General features: G+C 48.8%; 9 protein-coding genes across 9 annotated transcripts; 3 read left to right on the top strand and 6 right to left on the bottom strand.

Moving 5' to 3' along the window:
• Positions 1 to 919: 919 nt before the first annotated feature.
• Positions 920 to 4,669, bottom strand: BDW43DRAFT_152376 (tethering complex subunit PEP5). Its single transcript, XM_032038469.1, has 10 exons — positions 4,619 to 4,669; positions 4,325 to 4,547; positions 4,200 to 4,268; positions 3,841 to 4,137; positions 3,151 to 3,783; positions 2,870 to 3,103; positions 2,480 to 2,815; positions 1,923 to 2,426; positions 1,468 to 1,866; positions 920 to 1,417 (listed from the first exon to the last, which is right to left on the bottom strand). The coding sequence occupies exons 2-10, from the start codon at positions 4,337 to 4,339 to the stop codon at positions 1,031 to 1,033; spliced, it is 2,874 nt and encodes a 957-aa protein (XP_031904889.1). The 5' UTR covers positions 4,340 to 4,547; positions 4,619 to 4,669; the 3' UTR covers positions 920 to 1,030.
• Positions 4,670 to 5,020: 351 nt separating this feature from the next.
• On the top strand, positions 5,021 to 5,896 carry BDW43DRAFT_321175 (uncharacterized protein; the record flags this gene model as incomplete). The annotated part of the gene is made up of 3 exons (XM_032049281.1): positions 5,021 to 5,163; positions 5,246 to 5,507; positions 5,577 to 5,896. 3 exons carry the CDS (start codon positions 5,021 to 5,023, stop codon positions 5,754 to 5,756), a joined length of 585 nt encoding a protein of 194 aa, XP_031904888.1. The 3' UTR covers positions 5,757 to 5,896.
• A 435-nt stretch (positions 5,897 to 6,331) lies between these two features.
• On the bottom strand, positions 6,332 to 8,271 carry BDW43DRAFT_152317 (TLC domain-containing protein). Its single transcript, XM_032038467.1, has 3 exons — positions 7,801 to 8,271; positions 6,995 to 7,714; positions 6,332 to 6,942 (listed from the first exon to the last, which is right to left on the bottom strand). The coding sequence occupies exons 1-3, from the start codon at positions 7,921 to 7,923 to the stop codon at positions 6,445 to 6,447; spliced, it is 1,341 nt and encodes a 446-aa protein (XP_031904887.1). The 5' UTR covers positions 7,924 to 8,271; the 3' UTR covers positions 6,332 to 6,444.
• Positions 8,272 to 8,425: 154 nt separating this feature from the next.
• On the bottom strand, positions 8,426 to 9,788 carry BDW43DRAFT_262938 (uncharacterized protein). Its single transcript, XM_032040482.1, has 3 exons — positions 9,768 to 9,788; positions 8,737 to 9,699; positions 8,426 to 8,655 (listed from the first exon to the last, which is right to left on the bottom strand). Exon 2 carries the CDS (start codon positions 9,445 to 9,447, stop codon positions 9,229 to 9,231), a length of 219 nt encoding a protein of 72 aa, XP_031904886.1. The 5' UTR covers positions 9,448 to 9,699; positions 9,768 to 9,788; the 3' UTR covers positions 8,426 to 8,655; positions 8,737 to 9,228.
• A 333-nt stretch (positions 9,789 to 10,121) lies between these two features.
• On the top strand, positions 10,122 to 11,193 carry BDW43DRAFT_306748 (uncharacterized protein; the record flags this gene model as incomplete). Its single annotated transcript, XM_032046094.1, has 3 exons — positions 10,122 to 10,164; positions 10,212 to 10,573; positions 10,627 to 11,193. The coding sequence occupies 3 exons, from the start codon at positions 10,122 to 10,124 to the stop codon at positions 11,191 to 11,193; spliced, it is 972 nt and encodes a 323-aa protein (XP_031904885.1).
• A 77-nt stretch (positions 11,194 to 11,270) lies between these two features.
• On the top strand, positions 11,271 to 13,917 carry BDW43DRAFT_152242 (cytochrome P450). The gene is made up of 6 exons (XM_032038466.1): positions 11,271 to 12,185; positions 12,245 to 12,436; positions 12,499 to 12,833; positions 12,896 to 13,029; positions 13,092 to 13,495; positions 13,578 to 13,917. Exons 1-6 carry the CDS (start codon positions 11,750 to 11,752, stop codon positions 13,766 to 13,768), a joined length of 1,692 nt encoding a protein of 563 aa, XP_031904884.1. The 5' UTR covers positions 11,271 to 11,749; the 3' UTR covers positions 13,769 to 13,917.
• A 368-nt stretch (positions 13,918 to 14,285) lies between these two features.
• On the bottom strand, positions 14,286 to 14,681 carry BDW43DRAFT_306745 (uncharacterized protein; the record flags this gene model as incomplete). The annotated part of the gene is made up of 1 exon (XM_032046093.1): positions 14,286 to 14,681. The coding sequence occupies one exon, from the start codon at positions 14,679 to 14,681 to the stop codon at positions 14,286 to 14,288; it is 396 nt and encodes a 131-aa protein (XP_031904883.1).
• Positions 14,682 to 15,739: 1,058 nt separating this feature from the next.
• BDW43DRAFT_152204 (sugar porter family MFS transporter) lies at positions 15,740 to 18,064 on the bottom strand. Its single transcript, XM_032038465.1, has 4 exons — positions 17,521 to 18,064; positions 17,344 to 17,467; positions 17,132 to 17,208; positions 15,740 to 17,069 (listed from the first exon to the last, which is right to left on the bottom strand). Exons 1-4 carry the CDS (start codon positions 17,820 to 17,822, stop codon positions 15,977 to 15,979), a joined length of 1,596 nt encoding a protein of 531 aa, XP_031904882.1. The 5' UTR covers positions 17,823 to 18,064; the 3' UTR covers positions 15,740 to 15,976.
• Positions 18,065 to 20,282: 2,218 nt separating this feature from the next.
• Positions 20,283 to 23,008, bottom strand: BDW43DRAFT_262928 (uncharacterized protein). The gene has a single exon (XM_032040481.1). It carries the CDS (start codon positions 22,742 to 22,744, stop codon positions 20,648 to 20,650), a length of 2,097 nt encoding a protein of 698 aa, XP_031904881.1. The 5' UTR covers positions 22,745 to 23,008; the 3' UTR covers positions 20,283 to 20,647.
• Positions 23,009 to 23,988: the final 980 nt, after the last annotated feature.

Below are 23,988 nucleotides of genomic sequence, written 5' to 3'. Positions count from 1 at the left end.
GGGACCGTTTTGCAGGTCCATCTGTAAGGCGTCGTTCGGTCTTAAGAATGATATGGGGTCGAGACTGGAACCTGTAGAGGGATGTAATGAAGATTCAAAAAGATTATATGAAGCCGCAGACTGGGAGAAGTCATTGCTTATGAGACTATGACCATGCCTATGATTTTGTTGTGCTGCGTGCGCGATAGGTTCGTATTGATAGGTGACTGTGTCATTTGTTTGGTACATATATCCCGGGCCACCCTCGTTATTAATATATCCAGTCTCGTGCGGACCTTTGATTTCGACAGCTGGGATTAGATGTACATCATCCGTGTGCGATACGGTAGGTTGCAATGAATCCGACTCGAAGCCAGCGGTAGGAGGAAGGTGTTGATCAGCGTCGTCGTCGAACAGTCGTCGCTGTGCACGACCGATCTCTGTCATCATTGATCCTATTGTGTGTATACGGTAAGTAAACGCTTGACTATTTAGTATACAGTTCCAATTCGGAGTACAAAAACGCAATGCTCACCAATTGATCCGCCGCCCGCCGTCTCACCTGGAATCCATCTTTCTTCCCTCTGCTGCTGGGAGGAAGATAGCCCCCTTGACGCTGCTTCTTGAGATTGAAGGAATTCATCAAAATTAATTGTGATTGGGTGATTGGGCTCCCGTACTGGGGCTATTATGTCAACATCTTGTGCGTCCGGATTCGGGGCGTAATTGTTGTCGGTTTGGTGTGCCGGATTGGCGGGGGGTAGGAAGTCCGCGGTTAACGGATCGTCCTCATCGTCAGAATCTTGGATCACACGGCCGTGGGACATTGATCTAGATTATGTCTATTATCCGGGGGATAAAGGATAAATTGGTTAAAGGTATCTGATGGATAGCTCCATCATGCGTTGGATTGAATGCGGAGGTGACACGGTGACACGTGACGATAAGGCTTATCATATAGCATCAAACATCATGAACTAGAATTAGGTATGTCTGTGAAAGAAGAAAATCTAAATACAGAAGGTATCATGATGCAGACATTATAGACATATCATAATTCCATGGTGCTCTGCGACCGCATTACCCCCCTTCCGAAGAACTCACTGATGATCCCGAATCCATCCTTTGACCGTTGAAGTTCCCCTTTGAAAAGCTCATGCTGATCTGCCGACTCCACTTGTCTCTTGCGGATGGCCCTGATGGTGGAGTTCTGAGGGGCGCAAACAGGGCACTCAGCATCCTCGTCGACCTTGTTTAGACACCGCTGGTGGAAAGAATGCTTGCAGAGAAAGTGAACTGTTGGGAGATCCAGGACAGCGCCACAAGACTTCAGGGCACACCGGCGAGCTTGGAAAACAACTGGCTTGCTGCCCAATTGCTCTAGCTCCTTCTTCTTATTCTCTGTCTCTGTGCTGTAGCTTGATATCAAACGACGATTCTACAAAGTTCATTAGCCCACGTCATCACCGTTATAAGGGGGGAACTAACAGTTGAGATCTCTTTCCGTTCTCGCTCGATGTTGTCACTTAAGTACTTCTTCACACGTCCCATTGTTACCACTGCGTTGCTGCTAAGAGCCTGGATGACTTGAAGCGGCGACATGAGCCCGTCATCGTTGATTCGTTTGAGAACAACATCTAACTCCTCACCAGCCTCTTCAAGAATCTTGGGACTCGATGCAAAGTATGTTAGAGCATCAACGTATAGTTGAGGTTCTTCTGGGCCGTATTTCTTCAGAGCATGAATGGCCCCATGGGTATCCTTTGCAGATGTAAATGAGCGGAAAATGTCCGAACGAAGGCCTTCTTGCTCCCGCACAAGAGTCGATCCCTCCCGAAAGCCCGATAGATCGGATAGTAACAAGACACTGGATGTGGAAATCGGAATCTAGAGTAGTATTAGTAACGTCAACAGTGAATCGAGTTTGTAGGACAGGTTCATACATCCTTGCCCTCAATTAGCTTCTTGGCTCTGGTCTCCCATTCTTCTTTCTCAGTTGTGGCCTTCTTGTGAGATGCTGTATCCAAGTACATCTCGAATAGCGTTGTATAGAGGTCCACCTTGTCTTCTTGTTTCAAATTGTCTTGTTCGATGAGAGCCTCTAGGAATATGATAAACTCTTGTGGGTGACCTACAAAAGCAGAAAAGGCAGTCCGGGGCTTTGGAATCTGGTATACTAGAAGATCATCCGGTGTCTTATCCTCCACCTTGGGCAAAGGCTCGGCTGCTACCATCTTTGCGCCCGCGCCAGAGTTCATCAGGGAGAGAGGAAGAAATGCTGCCAAACTTTGAAGTGTGCTTGCCGACTGAGCCTGGGGCTCGGGTGGAGATTGAACTTCTGTGATGGGCTTATACTTTCCCTTGTAGTAATCGATGAATAGTTCGGTTGTTCTCTGTGGACAATTGGAGAGAAGAACACGGGCATACTTCATGAGGTTGTGGTAAGCCTGGAATTAGTTAGCATCGTGTTGTGAGATCATGCCTGATGGTTGGTACAAACCAGTTCAGGGTCAAGCCGCCAGATGTACTCCACAGCCTCTGCGTACTTCTTCGAGTCCTCAATCAATATGTCAACAACCATGTCGTTTTCGCCGTATTTTGTAGCCAGATAGGCAGCTTGCTCAAAGTAACCGCCTTGACGACACATAGCAATAGCCGTTTCCAGATCAAACTTAAGCTCACCTGGAGCTTTTATAAACTCATCTAGTTTGCCTGTATCTTTGAGCTTAGCGTAGCAGTTCAACAGCAATGTCGTGTGATCAACTGTAGCTCGATCATGATCATGTAGCTCTTCGAGGTACTCGATTAGATTGTGAATGCGCTGCGTATCCAAATACTGTTTTCAATTTAGGTTAGTTGCGTTTACTAGATGAGTATGTGGGTTCCGTACCTTGCGAATGACTTGTGACGGCTCCGTATTGTCGATAGCGCGAAGATATTGCTGCATAGCCGTGTCATAGTCGCCTCTTTGGTATAAAAAGTCGCCGTACTTGCGGTAAATAGCGTTCTGTTGCAGAGTGTCGACCCCCTTTTTCTGCGCCAAGTTAATTGCCAATATGTAAAGACTGCGCTGGTAGAGAATTTCGAGTTTTTGCTGCAGGCTCTTCTCACGATAACGGTAGATCTGCAGTACGTTAGTATGGCGAGAATTGTATTGAGCAAGCTTGTTACCTTTCCGTCAGTAGTGAGAATAAAAAGATCGCCCCATTCAATGAAAACTTGCTTCACTGGAGACACTAGGGCTTCTGAGTGAGCAATGAACTTTAGATCCGTATCCAGCAGGGTAAAGGTGGTTGTGCTGAAGATATCGTTGGCCTGGCTGACATCAAAGTTCCGCAAAGTAGCCCCATTCGTTGATGCGACTTTTGGGGGGCAAACCAGTGCGATATAATCCTTGAATATGTTGATTGAGCTCTTAGGGCTGTCAAAAGCGTAGCTGGGCCCACGGCCATGTGGTCCATAGGTATATATAGCATCTTCTCTGGCAACGAGGACATCGCCCGTATCTTTATCTAAAGACATACAGCCGAGGGCGCAGCCCGTGTCTTCAAGAACACGTGCCGGTTGGCCTTGTCCTCTACCAGCAATAACCAAGGCCAATATCCGGTTCGTTGTAGAGATATATAGTATGGTTGTTGGGCCATTGTGTATCTCTAGTCCGGTAATTGGCTCTTCGGACTCGAAGACAATACGCTGCCGTGCGCCGCGATCGTGGATCAAATCGCCACGAACGATCGCAACGGAACCATTAGCGAAACCGACTGCGGCCTGCGACAGGTCGGGTACAGCCGTAAATGCAGATATCTGCCCATCCAATACTTAGCATGAGTGAAAGCACCTTTCGTGAACGGTCTAACGTACGGGGAAAGGTCTCCTAGCATTCTGGACCGGGGTCGTCGACAAGCACCGAGGGGCGCCCGTCTTCTTGTCGGTTATGTCTAAAGCCCAAACTTTGAGGGCCGGTTCGCTCGATGCATCATCCGCAATTGTCACGAGAAGTGAGGTTCCTTCTATCTGTTTGAGATGCGTTATGGGACCGCCGTCGGATGCCTTGAACGATCGCAGAAGCTTAAAGGAAGACGAGATGAAATGGACAAAGCCATCAATGGATCCGACGAATATGTTCGATGAGCCGGTACAAAGCGACGAGATATCAGACTATTTCGGAAGATGCTCCATTAGCACGCGCTCCTGTTGATGAATCGATGGTACAGACGTACACTGAATATGGATGAGCTCTCTTCAGGTAGCTTGACGGAAGAGACCTCGAAGAAGTTGAAGGCTTTCCACTATGCGAGGGTATGTTAGCGGGTATGATTAGAACAGATAGGAATCCAGGTCTTACTGATGTTAGAGCCATTTGTACGTGGCCCACACCATGGACCGGGAACGATAAATTGGAGAAAGGTAGAGTGACGGGATATGTTATTCAGGTCCGGAGGTGTTATCACTCCCTAGGCCTAAACGGGGCAGCTCCGCCCCCGCTAGTTTTATCAGATCAAAGGAGACATTGCGCATGACGTCTGATATATACATAATATCACAGTAGTATATATCAATTGAAAGCACTACGGAATTGAAACGAATGGAGATATTATATCAGAACTCTGTGTATATCTATCAATTGGGGGAAACAGACGTCGGAAAGGGCGATCCTTGCAGATAAACCGTTTATTCTTCTCTGAAATACCAGTAACTGAGACATCGGGACTGATCAAGGTAAATTAAATCAATGGCGGGAAAGGATGGAAAAGAAAGAGCGCCGTCAGCTGCAGTTTCTCTCCTAGTTCTACTAACAATAGGTAATAACTAGAAGGATAAAAAAGCACGGAGAAATTAATTACATCACTTGAGCCAGCGCCGGCAAAAGCCGCTCCGAAGCTTTAGTACTGACAAGGGCATGTCATCATCCGATCACCTCCAGCCTCCTCTTTCTCTTCTCACATTCCTACCCTTCCCTCCATCCATCCCAACTCAATTGCTTCGCTTCTGAATCATACACCGTTTATCACCGGTGCCCATTCACTTTAACCCATTAAAAATGGTATTCGCTCGTGCTAACCTCCTCCGTGCGTCTGCTCGCGCCGTTAGAGCTGCATCTCGTCGGCCTACGCAGCAATTCGCCCGCCGCACATACGCATCTGAATCGTCGCATGGCGTCCAGAAGTCCAGTGACCTACCATGGTAAGCTCTCTTCTTCCCTCCTATAATGCAATCAATGGGTTTGAGGGCGTCATAATGTGATCCTAACCCCAATTGAATACAGGGCTTTAGCATCCATCGGTCTGGGCGTGCCGGCAGCATATTACCTCATCTCATCCGGTCCTGAAAAGAAGCCTCACGGTGCCCACGGAGACCACCATGAAGCCGTAGTGGAAACAGAAAAGAAGGAGGAGAAGGCGCCCGCTGGAGAATCTGAGCCTCAGCCCGATCGGGATGCGGAGCAGAAGGTTGACACGGAAGCTCCTTCGTCTTCATCTGGTGAGAAGGGTGGATCTTTCGAAGAGCCCCCGTCGAATGTTGACGAGGTAAGTCTATCTACCCCAATCCCTGGACTCGTGATGGTGTGGAATACGGGTGGTCTGACTGAGATTTAGCCTGCTTCCCGTGGGGACGCTGGAGGGTCAGCTACTATTTCTGGCAAGCAGGAGGGCCTTTCCAATACCGATACCTCCAACCCTTATGTGAATGAGCCGGGAAAGAGCGAGAAGGGAGAGGGTGAAACTGAGACAGCTAAAGTGAAGGGAACTGTTGATCCGGAACGGCCTCAGGCTTAGATATAGCATGCTTGTCCCCTTGCACGCATTGGTAACGAGCATTGTTCTGATATGACTGCGTTGGCATCCTCCGAGTGTAATGCAAGGATGATGCGACTCGATGTTATCCCCTCAATGTTAGATATGGAGCGTTTATCTGTAATCTCATACATATGAGCTCGCTGTCGGTGTGACCGACATGTTTTCTCTTCATAGTTCTCTTAAGCTTGAAGCCAGCTACTGAAAGCGGAATGGTCCTCAACTCTGAACTTTCGCGCAAACAACCTGTCCGCGCGGATGTAATATTATGATTATATGATAACTGCGCGTAGCTCCCCCCCCCCCGGCTTCATCCACTTCCGTCATGAAGCGCACATCCATGGAATCGTCACTATGTCCATTCAGCTGTGTCATGCACAACGCCAGACGATCAAATATATGAGAAGTAAAAAGAACAAATGTGTGCAACGAAGCGAATCTCATAGACCATGAGTACCGTTATGACAACCATGCAAAACGCTTCTTTGAATAGAAAGGCGGTCCACGGTGAACCGACTCATGAAAAAGGTTGAATATGAACAAGCTTCTTGGAGCTGTTGGTTCAAATAGCTCGAAAGCTAAGGAAAAGAGAAGGTAGAGCAAAACCAGCTAACATCGCATGACATGGGCCCTACCTTTTAAACGGATGAGACCAATCCGGGAGCATCTTCTACCGGCGGCTAGCCTTCTCGTTGAGGGGCTTTCCGTTGACCAGAACTTGTGGAGCCTGGTTCTCCTTATCGACCTTCCGGGCAGTAATGGTGGGCACTTCAGCACCAGTGGCCAGAGCAGCACGACCGTTCTGTTCCTGTTCCAGTTCTTCATCGCCCTCTCCATCGTCTTCCTCATCCTCTTCATCACTCCGCTCATCCTTCTTGATGCTGTTGAACAGGTAGTTCTTCAGGATACGAAGAATCAGGAAGAGCCAAAAGAGGTTGACTGCCTGCAAGCTCGCGAGCAAGGCGAAGGTAATATACTGACTGATCCAGCACTTGTATTGCTGGGTCTCCCAGTTGAGTTCGAAAGGACCAACGGTTCGGAATTCGGTCAGGACCGCCCAGAGAATCTTAAGGTTCAAGAAGTGGCGGAGGTAGATCCACATCCCAACGAACATACCGAAATAAGGTGCAGTGATAATCGAGTCAAGGTAATTCAAAGTTTTAGAAGTCTGGTGTTGTTAGTGCATTTCACGAGGGGACTGGCTCAGGACGTATACATACTGCGAGGAAGAAATCGGAGATGTCATGGGTGATGTAGACCGCGAGGCCCATGTAGGTGAAGTGGAATCTGTAGCTCAGACCAATCAGAGCCAAGGTAATGATGTGATGTGCGACAAGCTCCTTGAAGTCCTTTCGGGGCTTCTCCAGCATAAGTAGGAGAACGATGGCTTGTTGGGCCCAGTAGCTCGCCTCCAGCAGATAGTAAGCTTTGAATAGAGCCTCATGCTCCCGATGCGGGAAGCCCTCAAACATAGCCGTTGTGTTGAAATACCAAATGTCGGATCTGTACATGACGTACAGACCAAATGGACCAAAGATGGCAAAGTAGATCGCGGTGTATACCTGCTCCATGAAGCGCGCTGTTTTACCCTTGCCGCGGATTCCGCAGTATATAGCCCAAGGTAGGATGATGCGCTGCATGATAAACTCCCGCGTGAAGGACAGAACGATGGTATAAAAAGCGACAAAGGCAATATCTTTAGGGCCTTTTCCGTACATCACCGGGCCACCGAGGGTTTTCGGCGCTTGAGGGTAGGACAGAAAGATTGCGCTATGCAGCGGATTGGACGGAGTGGGGTTGACGGCGTACAGAGCGAGCAACACGGTCAACATAAGAAGAGGCAGAAGCCATGTGTGCTTCAAGCATGTATCTTTGAAGCGACGGAGGGCGGACTTGTTCTTGCGACGCTTCGATTGCGATTTGGGCGACTTGGCCGGAGACTGCGACACGGGCTGGAGTGAGTATGGGCTCACAGGAGCAGCTAGGTTCAGGCAATCGAGTGCCGCGCAATGAATCGAGACCATACCTTATCCCATTTCGGAGCTTCTGTCTCGATCGGACTGACCTCGTTCATGGTAGACATTGCTGGTGCGCTGGTGTCACCCGGTATGTCCGCACCCAAATTACTTGACCTCCGAGCGCGAGTCATGGTCAGGTAGAATGGGTTGGGCGTTTCTCTACTTCAAAGTTTCCCTATTATTGTCCTCCTTGGCGCTCGCCCAGAGCTGTCTCTCCACCAATGTTGGACTTCCGTAAAATGTTAAGATAGCACGCGGGAGACTCCGCCGTATCGGAGCGGAAATCGAAGAACGGACGATAAGGGTGACAAAAATCGAGCGGAAAGAAAGAGGAAAGGAGAGGACAAGGGTCAGAGAAAGAGTAACAAAAAGAGCAGCAATGAAATTGTATAGCAAGAAAAAGCCCTGACCCTAAGAATTGGGGGAATTGTTGGTGTGCGAGTACGAGACACCTAATGCGTTTTTCATGGAAATTGAGATCCAATCCAGGGGTTTTTTGGTTTTTTTTTTTTTTTTTTTTTTTTTTTCAGTACTTTTCTCCGCCCCGGGATCCACACCGCCGACACAGCCATTCAGCGACGGAATTCCGCCAACTTACCTTGCACTACTACTGTTGTATATCTATATATCTACGGAGTATCTTCCCTCATCTGGTCCTACATGTAACATTACGGGATCTTTAACTTCAGTCCATGGCTGATGTACCAGTTGAAGGCTACTATCCTCTTGTCCAGTATCCAGACGCCAAGTCTTCCGAAAGTCGCGCAGTCCCACATGGGATCGGCGGTATTCTCTTAGGGGTGTACTTGGACCGAGGATACTAAGTGGACAAGCTGAATATCTACTCCCTTTCTCGCGACAATGTGAGCAGTTTCATGTCTTCTTTCCTTTATTATTTACGCATCGTCAAATCTGCAATCTGACATGAATTGAGGACAAACTAGATGGACTTCTAAAGATATGGCTGAAACGATACAAACGCGTCTGCTGACCAAAACGAGGATCTACAAACACTCGTTGATCCATGGTTAATAACCAAAATCGCGGCAGCACTACCTACAGATTAGAGAGTCCCTGTTATATATACACCTTTAAAGGTCCAGCAACAGCGGCTCAGACGACATGTCAGAGATACTGAGCCAAAACTTCAGCCACTATCGTCTTCGATATGATGATTCTTGTCAAAACTAGGCGATTCGAATATGGAAGACTTTTCTTTCCTAGTTCTTCCTTGTCACAAACCTCTGCACCGCGGCTCTTTCTGAAACAGAACCAATAAATGTGGCAGGGTTCGCCTAGAATATATATAGTTCCCTCGAACATGGCCAATTGAGTCACTCTTAACTAAAAGAATATTTACTGCATCGTTGAAGATCATGATTATCCATTAGAATACACGCTTACCGAGCTACTGGGGCATTTGAGATCAGGTTTGCCTAGACATTGAGGTTAAGAATGAGGGAACAAGCCCTTTGAAGGTAGCCGCAAAACAAGCGACTATTCGGTTTACTCAGAATATTAAGCATAAGCTTATGCCCCCACACATTACTGATGAAGGCTCCTAGAAGCAAGGATGGGGAGACCATGATGTTAGCATGATGTGAGGGTGGGAGGGAACTTGGTACAAATACTGAGAAGCGCTTTAAATCCCCCATATCAGATAATCACCTCAGATAATCAATCTGCCCCACAGCTTCATTCACAATTGGAACAAGCCTTCCTCATGACGATCTTGCGAAGGGCAGGAATGGATACCCGGGAATAGGTATGGTGGAAGGGGGCTGAGTACCTCATCAGCCATTCGGATATTGGGTCAACGCTGTTCTTTCGTTACTCAAGACAAGGGCCGTAAGCCACAGGACAGGACCCACAACCTCCCGCCGGTATGGGATGAGGCTGGGCGGGGGCTATATTATCCGTCAATACTATATATAGGGTTTGCCGGCTGACATTATAAAGTTGTTGTCCTTCGCACCTTTCGAGCCCCAGAGACACAATAAATCATCATCCTTACAAAAAGAATTCCTATGTCATCCACGGCGATGCCTCTAATTTCCGATTACGTGATTGTCGGTGGTGGTACAGCTGGTTTGGTAGTGGCCACCCAGCTTTTAGAAGATCATCAAGTCCGCGTGGTTGTGCTAGACAGTGGTCCTGATCGCACGGCTAATCCCTAATTGCGGGATCCTGCAGCATATCGCAACCTCGCTGGGACTGATCTAGGCTGGCAGCCAAAGACCGTTCCACAGGTTTGTTTATGCACCGATCCGCAATACGAATCAGCTAACGATTGCTGCGCAGGTTGTAGTCTACAACCGAGAGCTAGAGCATGCTGCTGGAGGAGTGCTCGGAGGCTCCTCTGTTATCAACGGGTCGGTGTTCACAGCTCTTTCACCAATAGGGATCGATGCATGAGCAGCACTCGGCAACACCATGTGGTTGTGCGATTTTCTGCGCCCGTATCTCGAAAAAGCATACACTCTGTCACCTCCCGACCCGGACACGGACCAAGATCTCGCGTCCTCGCCCCAGTTTCCAGGGAATGGCCTGATCCAAGTGACCTATACTGCTCTCAAGGAGAAAGGAAACCATGATTTGATCCGGGCGGGGAATGAAACCTTTCAGGAAAAGGGCTATGAGTATACAGGCGAATTCATTGCGCATGAGTCGGCTTGCACTCACGCATATACCGCTGCGATCGATCCCATTTCTGGAAAGCGAAGTAGCGCTAACTCTCAATATGCTACCGCACTGTCTGGACGAGCCAATGTGACAATTGAAGTAATTATGACTGCCGGGGCATTCCATTCTCTAAAGCTGCTGGAACTCTCCAGTATTGGAGACCGGGTCGACTCAGCAACCTTGGAATTCTTGTTCTTATTGGGAACCCCAACGTTGGCGAGAATCTCCAGAATCGCCTTATGAGTATCGTCGCTATACCGCTAAGCACTGGAAAGGCAAAGAATGTGGCTTTTGGTATCCTGGTGCTAGCGTTTGCCCGCCTCATCGAGCAAGATCAGGAGAGTCTACTCGTCAAACACGGGCCATTTGACCAGCAGCAGGAGAAAGTCATCTCTTCAATTTTCCAATCACCGGGACATGCATCAGCGGCCTTTTTATTTAGCAAGGCTACCAGTGACCTGACTATAACGGGTGTAATTCCCAGTTACCCCTTCTCCCGCGGCAATATCCACATTTCCTCTGCGGACCCAAACGCACAGCCCACCCTGGATCCTAGATTCTTCACACACGAATTGGATATCGAAATTACGGCACGGCACGTTCAGACTTTACACCAGCTACCTTCATCTCCTGCTCTGAAACCGTATTTCCAGCTAACCGCTAGCCCAGGAGACCTCGAGACGATTAAGGAGTCACTTCGCAAGAATTCTCTGCGTTAACAACCCATCACACATGTGGCACAGCAGCTCTGCTGCCCCGTGAAGAAGGGGGTGTAGTGGATCAGGACTTGCGGGTGTGGGGCACCAAAAACGTGAGGGTAGTAGATGCCAGCGTTTTCCCATTAATTACCCACACAAACCCGATACCTCCCGATACCTACGGTATATGCGGTGGCCGAGAAAGCAGCTGGTTTGATTCGAGGTCTTCGATGGCATGACACGGTCTATGGATACTCAACTAGCTTGGTCACTTCTGAATGTAATCTCGCACATGCTACTACTAGTTTCTTCAATGTGGAACGGAATTACCATTTACGCATCCGAACGGAGTCTTCCCAGATGATTCATCCCGGTCCGTGCGAGCCGAAGCGTCGTGGCCGCAATGACAGCACATAGATAGCAGGCATTCGCCAATTAAACATTGGCATTTTTAATACAAGAGTGGAGGCGTGCGATGTGCGGAGCCCCCGAGATCATTATTTAGTGCCTCTTATTCGAGACTAAGGGACGATAAAGCTCACAAAAAGCTCCAAGGGTAATCTCTTTGTCACCCTCCATGGAGCACGGACAAGCATTGCAAGACGTGCTTGAGACAGACCTTCTCCAACTCGGAGGGTCTGCAGCGCTCTTAGGCATCTTTCTACATATAACTATCTTTCGCACGTCCTTTGCTGTGGAAGAGCACCTCTACAATCTTCTGGGCCTATACGCTGCGACCGTCCTAGCTCTTGTCTCCGCATACTTTACGAGCACTGTGTACTCTCCGACTCAAGTGTTGGGCAGGGTTAGCTTGATTGCTTTTTCTTTTAATACTGGCCTATTTAGCAGCATCAGTATTTATCGCTTGTTCTTCCATCGACTTCATCGCTTTCCTGGCCGTTTCGGATCCAAGCTCACCCGGTTCTACGACGCTTATCTGTCGGCGAAGAACCTCCAATACAATGTGGAGCTCAAGAAACTCCACGAGAAGTACGGCGACTTTGTCCGAACAGGCAAGTTATTTTAGCTAAATAGAAATAGAACACGCTCATCTAAACCGAACCCATGACAGGGCCTCGTGAAATTTCCATTCTCCGGAAGTCAGCCGTGCCATTGATTTATGGCCCTCAATCCGAATGTCTCAAGTCCCTTTGGTATGCCCAGCTCGACGTAGACCACACGAAGATATCCATGAATCTAAGCCGCGACTTCGATGACCATCGGAAACGAAGAAGGGCCTGGGATCGCGCCTTTAGCATAAAATGTTAGATAGTTCTATTCCTAAGAGCAAACAATACGTCTATAGTACTAACGAAAATTGAACAGCCCTCAAAATCTACGAACCTCGTGTCATAGCCCAAGCAGGAAAGCTTGTTGCCCAGATCGACGCCAATCCAGGAAAACCGTTCGACGCAACTGCCTGGACAATGTTCTTCAGTTTCGATATCATGGGAGATATCGGTTTTGGTAAGGACTTCAATAACCTCACAACAGGGATGCAGCATCACGCTATCAGGGCTGTTCATGACCATATGAGTTTGATTGGCGTTTTGAGCCATGTCCCGTGGCTTTTGAATATTCTCAGTAATCTCCCCGGAGCGGCAAATGCCTTTTCAGGTTTCTTTGCGTGGTGTGCTGATCAGATTGAGAGCAGGCGGAAGGTAAGCCCCTTGTATTGTTCGGCTTTGGCTATGGACAACTAATGGAACTGACTGAACAACAGAACTGGGATGGCAAGAAATATCCTCAGGATATCGTGTCCTGGCTTGTGAAAGCTTTCGTGGAGGACGATGTCTCCGCCGCGCCAACCGAGCTAGCGCTCCATGATGACTCGCGTGTGGTCATCGTCGCGGGAAGGTATGTAGAGTGATTTACTCTCCCAAAATACCAAAGGCAGCCATATCTAATTCAAACCATAGTGAAACAACCGCCTCGACCCTAGCAAACGCCATTTACTTCCTCGCCAAACACCCAAAAGTCCTCACTAAGCTCCAGGCCCAACTCGACGAAGTAATGCCCAACGGCCCAAAGAGCTGGACATACGACAAAGCCAAGTCAATCACCTACCTGGACGACATCATCCACGAGACTCTCCGTATCAAACCCTCCGTCATGACTGGAGGCTACCGCGTAACACCACCCAAGGGCCTCCAAGTCGACGAGGTCTTCATCCCAGGTGACGTGAACGTTGTCGTTCCACCTCAGCTGATCCAAACAGACGAGAAGTATTACAGAGCGCCACTGGAATTTATTCCCGAGCGGTGGACCGAAAGGAAGGCGGAGTTTGGGACAGACCAGGCTCCCTATTATCCCTTTTCCATGGGTAAGTTCCTCTTCAGGCTGCGGATATGCATCCATTGCGGCATGAGATATCAAGTACAAATACTAATAGCGGATTACCGTAGGCCTATATGGCTGTGTGGGGAAGAATCTGGCTATGATGAGTCTCCGCGTCGTTATCTCTACCTTGGTTCTACGGTATAATATCACTTTTGCGCCTGGGGAGACGGGCGAGGCGTTTGATAAGGGGGCGCTGGATACGTTTACTACGATATTGCCTCCGCTGCAGGTGTTGTTTCTGCCGAGGTCATTGTAGATGAGCCCTTGTTTGACGATGCATCACCCTGCTTTATGGATGTATCTGTCGTTTGAAGATTATGGATGTTCATGTGTGATGTGTTTGATGCTGTTTATATATGTAATTGGAGTTTATACATACGAATTAAATCGATCTCTCTCTCCATATCTGAGTATATATGTAAGTATGTTAGCTTTCTCCATTCATATAGCTTTTATCGCTATACTATGGTTCTACAACCAATATGTCTACATATGGAATGATTTTTAAACGAGCTATAGCTTCAACATGCTTTCATTTACTAATACCCATGAAGCTAGCGCAATATAAACGGCCAGAATAATCCAATACTGTATTTCCCATCCCCAGGTTCACGGCCAACTCACCTCACTCATTTGTCACAAACACCACAAAACAAACAAAAAGTGTAATGGTCGTGCTTCACTCAACCTTCATAACTCTATCCCTCCACCCTTTCGCTAATTCCCCCTAAATCAAAGCTCTAATCTCTTTCGCACAACTACACCCCTCCTGCTTATAATAATAATTGGCGAATTATCCCCGGAACCTCAGCCCCCTGGGAGCAACAAAAGCTCCCACTAACACAGTAACAGATGTGATGCCCGCCTTTAGGCACCGGGCCACCCACGGTGCAGTAACTCGCCGTGCCGACGATAGCCTGACAATAGTCGCGGGCGGTGGGGTCCACGCCGTCATGGCTGCAGATACGGTCCGCGACGCCCTGGTTCGGGCATGTGAGGACGTCTTCATGGGCTTTGCCGTTGCTTCCGGCGCAGTTGGCGTTGCCGCTGCCGACAGGCGCGGAGGGACCATCGAAGTAGCAGAGGTTTTGGCGGGTCATGAGAGTGTGGAGGGAGGGAGCTGCTGTGGCTCGGGCACTGGAGAGGAGGATGGTGGTTAGGAGACGCATGGTGAGCTTGTAATTCTTGTGAATTTCTGAGGAAGATAGATAAATTGAGGGTGTTGTTGATGTTGTATGTGGGTGTGAGTGAGAGTGAGTTGTTAGGGTTCGTAGTGTTCGTAGTTCTAGGCTAAGGACGTTGGTATCCTTCTTATATATCTCTTGCAGATTCGCCACTCACGTCTCATAGTGATATGCAAATCCTCGGTTAAGTTACTTTCTATTGATGAGCCAGCTCCAAATACCGCATATTCTCCGTATTCCAAGGTGGCATTCCGGAAGGGGGAATATAGGGGCCATGCCCTAGGGCATGATGTCCAGATCGTGTGTCTGCATTGCCTTGATATCAGGGCTCTCTGAAGGTTTCCGGCACTGATTATGACTTAATGAGTCCCGCTAGTCCGAGTTTGTGTAGATTGAGTAGAAAAGGATTCGCTTGGTCTAATTCAAAGGATTCGAAATTTAGCTAGAGTCCTAGGGGTTTGTGGATCCCTCAGCCTTAGAGAGAGGGTGCCTGGTGGATCCTTTTTGTCCCTATTCGCCCTCCTGCAATGGATACATCAAGATGATTGGGGACACTCTTATATCCGGGCACAGACAGCCTGCATGGGGGCGTTGGGCCAGTCTCGGGGATGCCGGAGATAGCTCCTTTGTTGGGGTTCGGCTCGTGTAAATGGTAGAGATACTTAAAACTCTGGCATCTCCGAACCTTCCTATGTAGACTGCAGTTCAGTAAGTTTATCATAGGCTGAGTGAGCAGGCGGAGAGGAGAGTATGATGTCGCCTGGCTCGGATCCCCGAAACATGTTTCAGGTAGTATCCTATATAAAGTGCTCAGTACCCTGCACTTATCTCCCTGGGAAATGGCTTTCCCTTATGCTTCAAAAACCATATAGGCCTCCATATAGAAGCGGTGGCTAACACCAGCCTCTATGACAGCACCTCTTGCCGGTATCAACTAGGCCTCGAATATGGCAATGCCTCTAAAAGAGCCGAGCCCGACATGCTAAAGGCCAAAAAAATTAACTATCACAAAGCCTTGATACAGTGAAAAGTGGGAATGTCATGTTTGGTCTGCTTTGATTAAAGCTAAAAAAAAAGGAATGAAACCCGTACCTCTCGTAGGTATCAAGACATCATCGTTCTCTCATAAACATCAACTAATTAAGTCACACAGGTAAATAACAAATCTACATGAATGGAGAGACTTGTTGCGCTGGTATGTAATATAGCTCTCAGTAATTATGTATTTTCTTTTATTCCTCCTCCGAACGTCAACTTCTTAAGAGTCAGACATCATCCATTTAAGCGGTCTCGTTATGCTGCACGCCGGCAATCTTCTTCTCTTCGTCAAACCCAATCTGCTCAATGACGGCACCGCGCGCGAATTCGTTCTTAGTCTTCCAGGCGGGAGTACCAATGTACGGGAGACCGTTGGGGTCGGTGAAGATGGCCTCGACGTCTTCGAGAGTCTTACCGGTGGTTTCGGGGAACATGAAGAACACGTGGATGCACATGGCAGTACAGAAGACGCCGAAAACAATGTATACCTGCCACTTGATGTTCTCAAAGGCGGGAGGAACGAACCAACCCAGAGCGAAATTGAACGCCCAGTTGAAAGAGGTACACAAAGCGTTAGCCTTGCCACGTACGCGCAGAGGGAACAGCTCAGGAGGATAGACCCATGAAGTGGGTCCCCAGGTTATCGCATAGGATGCGACGAATAAATAGGTGCACGCAATGACGGCCTTGCTCGGGGGGCCCGTGATCTCCCAGGACTCAGCCGGAGTATTATTGAGACCGCCGGGGGGAGCTGCTTTACCGTGGGCAGCCATCAAACCAGCATTGGCATACATCCAGGTCATCATGAGCATGGCACCAATAAGAAGAGTGGGTCGGCGACCCCAACGGTCCAACCATAAGAGCGCAGGAATCGTCATGAACACATTGATCACATACTGAATGCTGGATGATACCAAAAGATTGTTACCGTTTAAGCCTGCCATCGCGAACACATAGGTTATGTAGTACATCATGACGTTCATTCCGGTGAGCTGGGACCAGATCTGCGTAAAGACACCGACGTGAGTGCGGTTGATCATGTTTGGTTTGATAAGCTCCATGAAGCTGACATCGGCGTTCTGACGTTCAAATTCGCACATGCCCTTGATTTCCTCAAATTCACGCTGAACAAAGGAAGAGTCTCCTTCGCCGTTGCCGTGGACCAATGTAAGGACAGCGTGGCACTCCTCCCAACGATCCTTGCGTGCCAGCCAACGGGGGGACTCGGGAAGCAACATCATTCCAAAGAAGAGAAGAATAGCTGGAATCATCTGCAAACCCCAGGGAATCCGGAAGGAGGCAGTGCCCTTGATGAAGCTGCATCCATAAGAAATGCTGCACAGAGATCTGCAGTTAGCCACGGAGGTATTGATACTGAACTCGGTGATTGAGCTTACTAAAACATGATCATGATACCCCATGTGATAGCCCATTGCTGAAGACCAACAAGGCGACCACGTTTGGTAGGGGGAGCCTGAATGATGGTAAGCAAGGTGTCATAAGCTAACCACGAAACCTAGGCCTTCAGTTCTTCTGGAACTGGGGAGAGGTTCAAAGGGCGATGCTGGTGACACGTGATGCAAGCAACACAACAGTTCTGTATACTCACAATTTCAGAAATGTATACTGGAACCTGAGCAGAACAGATACCGACACTGATACCATTGATAATACGACCAACAATCAACATAGGGATGTTTTGGGCGGCGCAAACAAGGATACAACCAATACACCTATACGACAGTTAGACACATAATACCGAAGAGGGTATGAATACCGGGCATACCAGATCACCGAGCCAATCATAATGGACGACTTACGCCCAAACATATCCGATAAGTAGCCAGAGACTAGAGCACCTAGCCAGGAGCCTCCAGCCATGGCTGCCGTAATACCTCCTTGGGTGTTCGTAGTTGGACCTGCACATTCTTGTTCGCCCTTGTCGTTGGTCGTCACAGTTCCTTGGTTGAAATAGCACTTATAGGGGGTTGTGCTGATAATTGCAGACATCGACGAAATATCAAAGCCAAAAAGACCACCGCCAATGACGGCGATGGCCGCAATGGCGTAGATATTGCCAATAGGCATCTTTAGTTACGTGCCTCACTGCTCCACTTTTTAGCAGGATGAGATTTAAGGCGCTACTTGATGAAGATAGCAGCTAGAGAAGACAGGGGCACGGCCACTGATTAAAAACAATATAGAGAGAAAAAGTTTCAAACACTAGTAGGGTGACGGGCCGGTATAAATATGCCCGGGAGCAGGGGACGGAAATTTTGCGTTTTCCACGTCGCATCGAATGACGGCCAACTCCGGGCTAAATTCTTGATGACGGTTGAGCTTGTACCAACCCGAAGCACCATATTGGGTAACGGGCTGTACGCCATACGACTCGCGAGATTAATTTTAAGCTAGCGAGATTCACTGGGATCCAACCGGTGAGACAATCAAAAATCCATATCCAATCACGGAGTAGACACATCATAATGACGGCCCACCGAAGTAAGTTCAGACGAACAATTGACAGGAAACAGCAGCTTTTCGGCTGTCCGAGTCCAAAACGGACGGGTTCCTCATTCAGTAACAATGGGGAAACCCGCGGGGAGGCAACACATGGTCTGGAGATTTAGGGTCACTGAGGGGATCAGGCCAGAATGACCAATCCTATGATCAGCTGTCCATGCAATCATTTTGAAGAAACGATTCATTGGGAGACCAGGAAACAGAGAACCACATCTCGGGCCCACCGAATGCGACCTTAGGGTGACCATTTGGGAGGCAATCGAGGACGGAAGGGCAGGGTCAGCACCTAGCAAAACTTCCGGGTGGAAGTGTGAAGCCGGTTTATTTGACGAACCAGAGTTGAGCCGTGGAGGGATCCGGGGAAGCCTGACCACGCGGGTAGCACTAGCCGATGGGGTCGCAAAAGGAAGAGAGTCCGAAAGTGACCTATTGCGCCGAGGGTGCGCACACGGCGACTCTCACCCTAGGAGTTAATTGCGCTTGCGCAGAGCCGATTGCAGACGGATCGGCACCGCGCACTTCCTTTCCCGGGAGGGGTGTAGATTGGTTCCCAGAGACGGACATCCCGTCAAAGGTCTGACGACGCTCATAGGTTAGGAGTGAAAGATAAAATGCCTAGATAGGGGAAAGGAGAAAAACGAAAGGAGAAAGAAAATCAAAAATCAAAAACGTAGAGCAAGTTCCGTCCTACTGTGTAGATGAGATGCCGATCGCTTGACATTGTGCATTAGAAACAACCTAGATCGGACACGGGAAGTGCTCCTCGACTGTCTCGGAACATGTCATTCATTGAAAGCGAGATGAGAGACCAGGGAGCGCGTGGGGGGGTCCACGGAAGGAATCATACAAAGTGGTTTGGTGTGAGGGGTGTGTGGTGAGCGTTGAGGGTGGATGTGAGAAATGTGGAGGAAGAACTAGGAGGGGCCCCAACTCCCCGACCAATTCCCCAGAGGAAACAATTCCAGATTAGCTTGGACTAGTAAACATTAACAGACGGTTCCTTGAAGGAGATGAGAGGGAGATGTGGAGTAGGGCGAAAGGGGGCCAAATGGAAGTAGTACTTGGAATACCATCCGATGATTGGACGCCCACAAGAGCATGTGCCTCGGTCAACGTGCCGTTTCCAGAAAGAGTAATTCCACCAATCACCAAGCCCTAGTCATCACGAGTCATGCAATCTGATATTTCATAAGAAGAAAAGGGGGAAAATGAAGAGAGGATAACAGATACTCAATATATCTGGCAGAGATCTATATCATTCACAATCAATCTAAACAGAAAAAGCATTTGACAAGTATGACCAACTACTGAGAATGTCCTGTGCCATAGAACTCGTATAGCCGGCTGGTGGGGCCATACATTGATTTCACTGCATACCCCTAGCCGGAATCACAACAATTATTCCCTCCTACCACCTAGTGTCATGTTATATTGCTTCTAATATAGGTGACCTACGTCGTAAAACCCGAAGTATTGCCACGTACGTCCTCGAAACACCACTGTACCATGTGAGGGGGCCATATCCATTGTCGTGAGCCGATTAATTTAGCAGCACCGTGATATTAACCGATAACTTGACTTTTAGCCCCAGCCGTGCTGATGTCTTGTATTAAGCCACAAATGCTTATGAACCAAAAAAACCCTTTTTCTATCTTTTCTTTCCATTTCCTTTTTTTTTAAACAATTTTTTTTTATTATATTTGTTTTAATTCGATCGTATGCATTTATATTTTGCCCCTAGAACCTTTTTTGTGGTCAACAGAGTTAGAATGATTGATTGATTTTAGTAGCTTTCAAGTAGAAGAACCTTGGGTCTTCATACATGCTAATGAAGCCCCGAAAGTTCCGTTCTCGATGTTTGTGGAGGGTCTGAATTAGTTTTTATTAATACTAACCGGGGAGTTTTTGTGTTGTAACTTGTCGCAAAGAAAAACAGAAGAAAAATTCAATTGTGGCTATTTAGCCTACGTTGGGGTGGGTTAGTGTAAACAGAGTCCTCGGTCCTCATCCGAGTTTGGTTGTCTCCACGGGGTTTTACTCCACGTCGAGGCTCTGGTCACTGATTTAGTTAAGGCCACAATTGTGATGGTGCTTAGTGATCCGGCGGGGGTGGGGGGTACAGATTCCAACATCTTGCTATGGAGTGATAGCAAATTCTCTGCTTGGGCTCATGATCACTCGGAACTACGGAAAAGAGACATTCGTTATCATTAGTGTATCCTATGCGTAAAAACATCGTGATTCATGTTATATGCAATAGTGGAGGAAACTTCAAGCGACGGAAAATCGGGTATTAGGGAAATCCGTAACCAATAGCAAGAGTCGCTCTGCGAGAAGCCAAGAGACGCTTAAATCCAGCCTCCGTGAGGCCGTTGGGGCTCTACGCTAAATCACACCAGCTCCCACTCCGCAATGTAAGCCCACGCCATGCCTACCCGACCGACTTGTTGCCGATATTCTTCCGCAGTTACGCCCCGTGCATCATTGCGATCCCCGAAGCTGGTAAGTACGGCGATGGCCAGCTTCTGGCCGGGAGCGCCCAATGCCTTGGCACTCGGTATGTCAACATACCAGAAGTCTCCACCTCCCCCCGGACCGGAGCCCCGGACATGGGTAAAGGGTATACGGTCATCTTGCCGACCATCGACTCCGTGAACCATCAGCAAGAAAAGCCCAGGCTTGGCTCGGGTGTGATGTTCCAGGGTCCAATGTTCACAGATGAGACTGAACTGGAAACGGAGCGGGCTTGGCTGATGAATGGCGATTTGCTTGGCTGCCGGACGGAACGAACGTTCGCCTATGCTATGATTTTTCGCATCTCCAAATACAGTTGGCTGTTCGGCGCTCAGCGGCGAGTTTGGGTTGCCCAGGATGTACTCCTCCCAACTAATCTCGGGCCGGCCATCATCCCGGTAGAAATGAGATCGGTCAGAGGGGAAATGTCGAAGACCGAACTCGTCATTTGTGTCCGTGAACATCGCAGGGGTAAAATGCTTCTGGTAAGGGCGCCCTGGGCCCTGGACTGCGCCAGCACCCCAGCATGCGTCCAACAGCTTCCAGTGGCCATTGTCGATTCTCACTGCGTTCCAGGCATGCCCGGTTGGTGAGGCTGGCGGCACAGGGGAGCCTGGAGCTGGCGCTTCATAACCGTAGCCCTTCCCGTGACCACCTACCACTACCGCTTCAAGCCCTGCGTGGGCTGCGAGAGTCGCAAATAAGCTAGCGTACCCTTCACACACCGCCAGTCCCGATGCAAGTGTTCCAGCTGGTGTGGAAGGCTTTACACATTTGTTGAAGAACGAATAAACATCGTATTCTATGTTATGATGAAGCCAAGTGAACAATACTCTTGCTTTATCGGTGAGGGAGGGAAATGGCGCGGTTAGTTCTCTTGCCAGCCATGCCAGATCGTAAGACGGCAGAGATTCGCGGGGATATCGCGCTGCATGTGCATCGGGCGCCGAGAAATCGCGGCACTTCAAGCACGTTGTGCTCGGTGTTGTAGCTGGATGGGTGGATTTACAAAGGCGAGGTTTAGTTGCCTGAAGCTTAGAGAGATCGAGATCCGGGCGAGTCGCAAGGGGAATAGGTGGCGGCACACCGTTTGGTTTCGCCTCTTGCACGCCATTGTTTGTAGGTGGTCCTGAGTCCTCGGGGTTCCGGTTTATTGCTCCAAGCCCTGAATTCTGAATCCTCTCCAAAACAGCACTTGAAGGGGGCAGCGGAGGCAGCCTTCTCGCCGATTGCTTGCCATTGACTTCTGCGCTTGGCTCAAGTGACTTGTCCCTATTGACCCTAGATGGTAGCGGTGGAGGTCGAGATGTAGAGCGGCTTCTATCTGTTGAAGTGCTATTGGTAGACTCGCGCCGTGGTGGTAGCGAGGGACGAGCCTGGGAGCGGCTCCTGCTGCTATTCGCGGGGGATGGTCGTGGCCGTGGGGGCGGCTGAACGGTCTTCGTCTCTTGTCTTTTCGGTGGCAAAGGAGGCAATTTAGCATCCCCCCAGGCAGGCGCACGTACGCTGCGGATGGTTCCAGAGTCATTAGAAGCGGTCGATGCTATTGTAGCCCTTCCTGCGCTTGTAGATGTTGAATAGGATACATCCGAGGCTAGGGACTCCTTGGATTCCTTGCGAGAGAAACCGGACGGTCTTCGGGGTGGTAGCGTTGGCGCTGATTCGGTTGATACCTTTCGTATCGGCAACGGTGGAGGGGCCTTCGAAATCTGGCCAGGCGTTGGAGGTGGTGGCCTTAGCACCGGTTTCTGCTGATTTCCATCGGGAGAACGGTTACAAGCAAAGCCATGGGAGTTAATTGGGGGATTATCGATCGTTTGCTGTCGCGATGGAAGTGGACGCGATGCAAAAGGAGTTGGTTGCGCCCCTTGTAACGGTGATGCGGTACCCTGGGGGCTTTGTTCAGCCCGCGCTTGGTTCAAGGCAGCGATCCGTTGCTGGATGGAAAGGACTTGTGGCTCTTCCGCCATCATTCCAAGGTGCGTTATAATTAGGGTCCAGAAATAAGACTAAAAAAAAAAAATTAAAAGGAAGAAAAAAAAACTACACCACAATGTCACTTCACGAGTAAGAAACAAAAAGCAAGTGCCGACGAATAACCTGACTGGAGTTGATGGCCTAATTAGGAAATTTGGTGACTCCGCATTCAGGAACAGCCATCAGGAACGCTCCTTGGAGTTTCACTTTGGGCCGAAAAGAAGAAATTTTCGGAGCGAATCAGCAAAAGTTGAGGGGGCTTGGTGGCATTATAATTTATAACCATAACCCCTGCATCCTCTATAAGCGACTGGAACTCGAGGCTGTGACTGTTTGAGCCTCGCGGGGCAGTAGTTTAGTTGCCTCAGGTTCGCCGCTCCTCCATTGTTACATTCTTCTTTCCCTTTTTTAGATTAGCCCCTGGTTAGGTAACCGATCTAGCCCCCTAGATGTCATGTGATGATGTCCGTGCTTTTCTAGTGGTTATATAAGCCTATAGGTCATAGGTTAACTAAGGGAAGATAGAAAGTAAGTACATTGACGTAGGAAGTTAGAGTTACAGGTGTACCGGAAGAGGGTGATTCTGGGGCAGAGAGGGAGCACCAACCTCCTTGCGAGGTTGTATACTTTCAAGTCTTTCCTTGCTTTAGCTTGTTGGTTTGCTGCCCTGATCGTCATCATCCCAGAACAGATGAAGCACACGCAGCCCTTAGGCCAAAGCGCTAAAGGAAATAGTAAATATCATTCCATAAAGACAAACTTCCCTGACAAAAGGCGACCAGTCCACTGTTGGCTGGCGCTACCATGGAGATGAACAAGTCCATGAAAAAAGGCCATTGTGTCTCATCACTTGTCTGCTCCTTCAGCTCTCAAATTATCCAAAGAACCGATAATACGTCCTTCCTCTTTATGAAAGATCCTCACTTAGAGTCGGGTGATCCGCCACAAGAAGGACACCCACGGACTCCACTACAAAACGAGCAGACACCTAGATACTCTTCGAGTGGGCTATAGTGCCAGTCACAGGAATACTATATATACTTCCTACGCCCCTAGCTAATTTAAAACTAAAATGCCTATTAAACCCTGAAGCGACTCGAGACCCTTCCTGGTTGTCCATATCTGCATCTCGGTGGGAAACAACTTCCCAGTGATAATATAAAGATTTCCTTCTTTCTAATTACTCAACTCCCGGGGGGTTCAACCTCGGCTGATCATAGTGGATCTTTTTACCTAGTGG

This window comes from Aspergillus alliaceus (genome assembly GCF_009176365.1).
Source record: "Aspergillus alliaceus strain CBS 536.65 unplaced genomic scaffold BDW43scaffold_4, whole genome shotgun sequence".
Classification (NCBI taxonomy): Eukaryota; Fungi; Ascomycota; class Eurotiomycetes; order Eurotiales; family Aspergillaceae; genus Aspergillus; species Aspergillus alliaceus.
This window is presented reverse-complemented; position numbering and strand designations above follow the sequence as displayed.

Coding starts and splice junctions, on each gene's coding strand:
- BDW43DRAFT_152242 (XM_032038466.1), top strand. CDS start 11,750: ATGGAGCACGGACAAGCATTGCAAGACGTGCTTGAGACAGACCTTCTC. Junction 12,186..12,244: donor CGGCGACTTTGTCCGAACAG/GCAAGTTATTTT, acceptor AACCCATGACAG/GGCCTCGTGAAATTTCCATT. Junction 12,834..12,895: donor AGATTGAGAGCAGGCGGAAG/GTAAGCCCCTTG, acceptor ACTGAACAACAG/AACTGGGATGGCAAGAAATA.
- BDW43DRAFT_262928 (XM_032040481.1), bottom strand. CDS start 22,744: ATGATGGCGGAAGAGCCACAAGTCCTTTCCATCCAGCAACGGATCGCT.
- BDW43DRAFT_262938 (XM_032040482.1), bottom strand. CDS start 9,447: ATGGGGGATTTAAAGCGCTTCTCAGTATTTGTACCAAGTTCCCTCCCA.
- BDW43DRAFT_152204 (XM_032038465.1), bottom strand. CDS start 17,822: ATGCCTATTGGCAATATCTACGCCATTGCGGCCATCGCCGTCATTGGC. Junction 17,468..17,520: donor ATGATTGGCTCGGTGATCTG/GTATGCCCGGTA, acceptor ACTGTCGTATAG/GTGTATTGGTTGTATCCTTG. Junction 17,070..17,131: donor GGTATCATGATCATGTTTTA/GTAAGCTCAATC, acceptor ATCTCTGTGCAG/CATTTCTTATGGATGCAGCT.
- BDW43DRAFT_152317 (XM_032038467.1), bottom strand. CDS start 7,923: ATGACTCGCGCTCGGAGGTCAAGTAATTTGGGTGCGGACATACCGGGT. Junction 7,715..7,800: donor AAGCTCCGAAATGGGATAAG/GTATGGTCTCGA, acceptor CCCGTGTCGCAG/TCTCCGGCCAAGTCGCCCAA. Junction 6,943..6,994: donor TCTCCGATTTCTTCCTCGCA/GTATGTATACGT, acceptor TAACAACACCAG/ACTTCTAAAACTTTGAATTA.
- BDW43DRAFT_152376 (XM_032038469.1), bottom strand. Junction 2,427..2,479: donor GGCGGCTTGACCCTGAACTG/GTTTGTACCAAC, acceptor AACTAATTCCAG/GCTTACCACAACCTCATGAA. Junction 1,418..1,467: donor AACGGAAAGAGATCTCAACT/GTTAGTTCCCCC, acceptor TGAACTTTGTAG/AATCGTCGTTTGATATCAAG.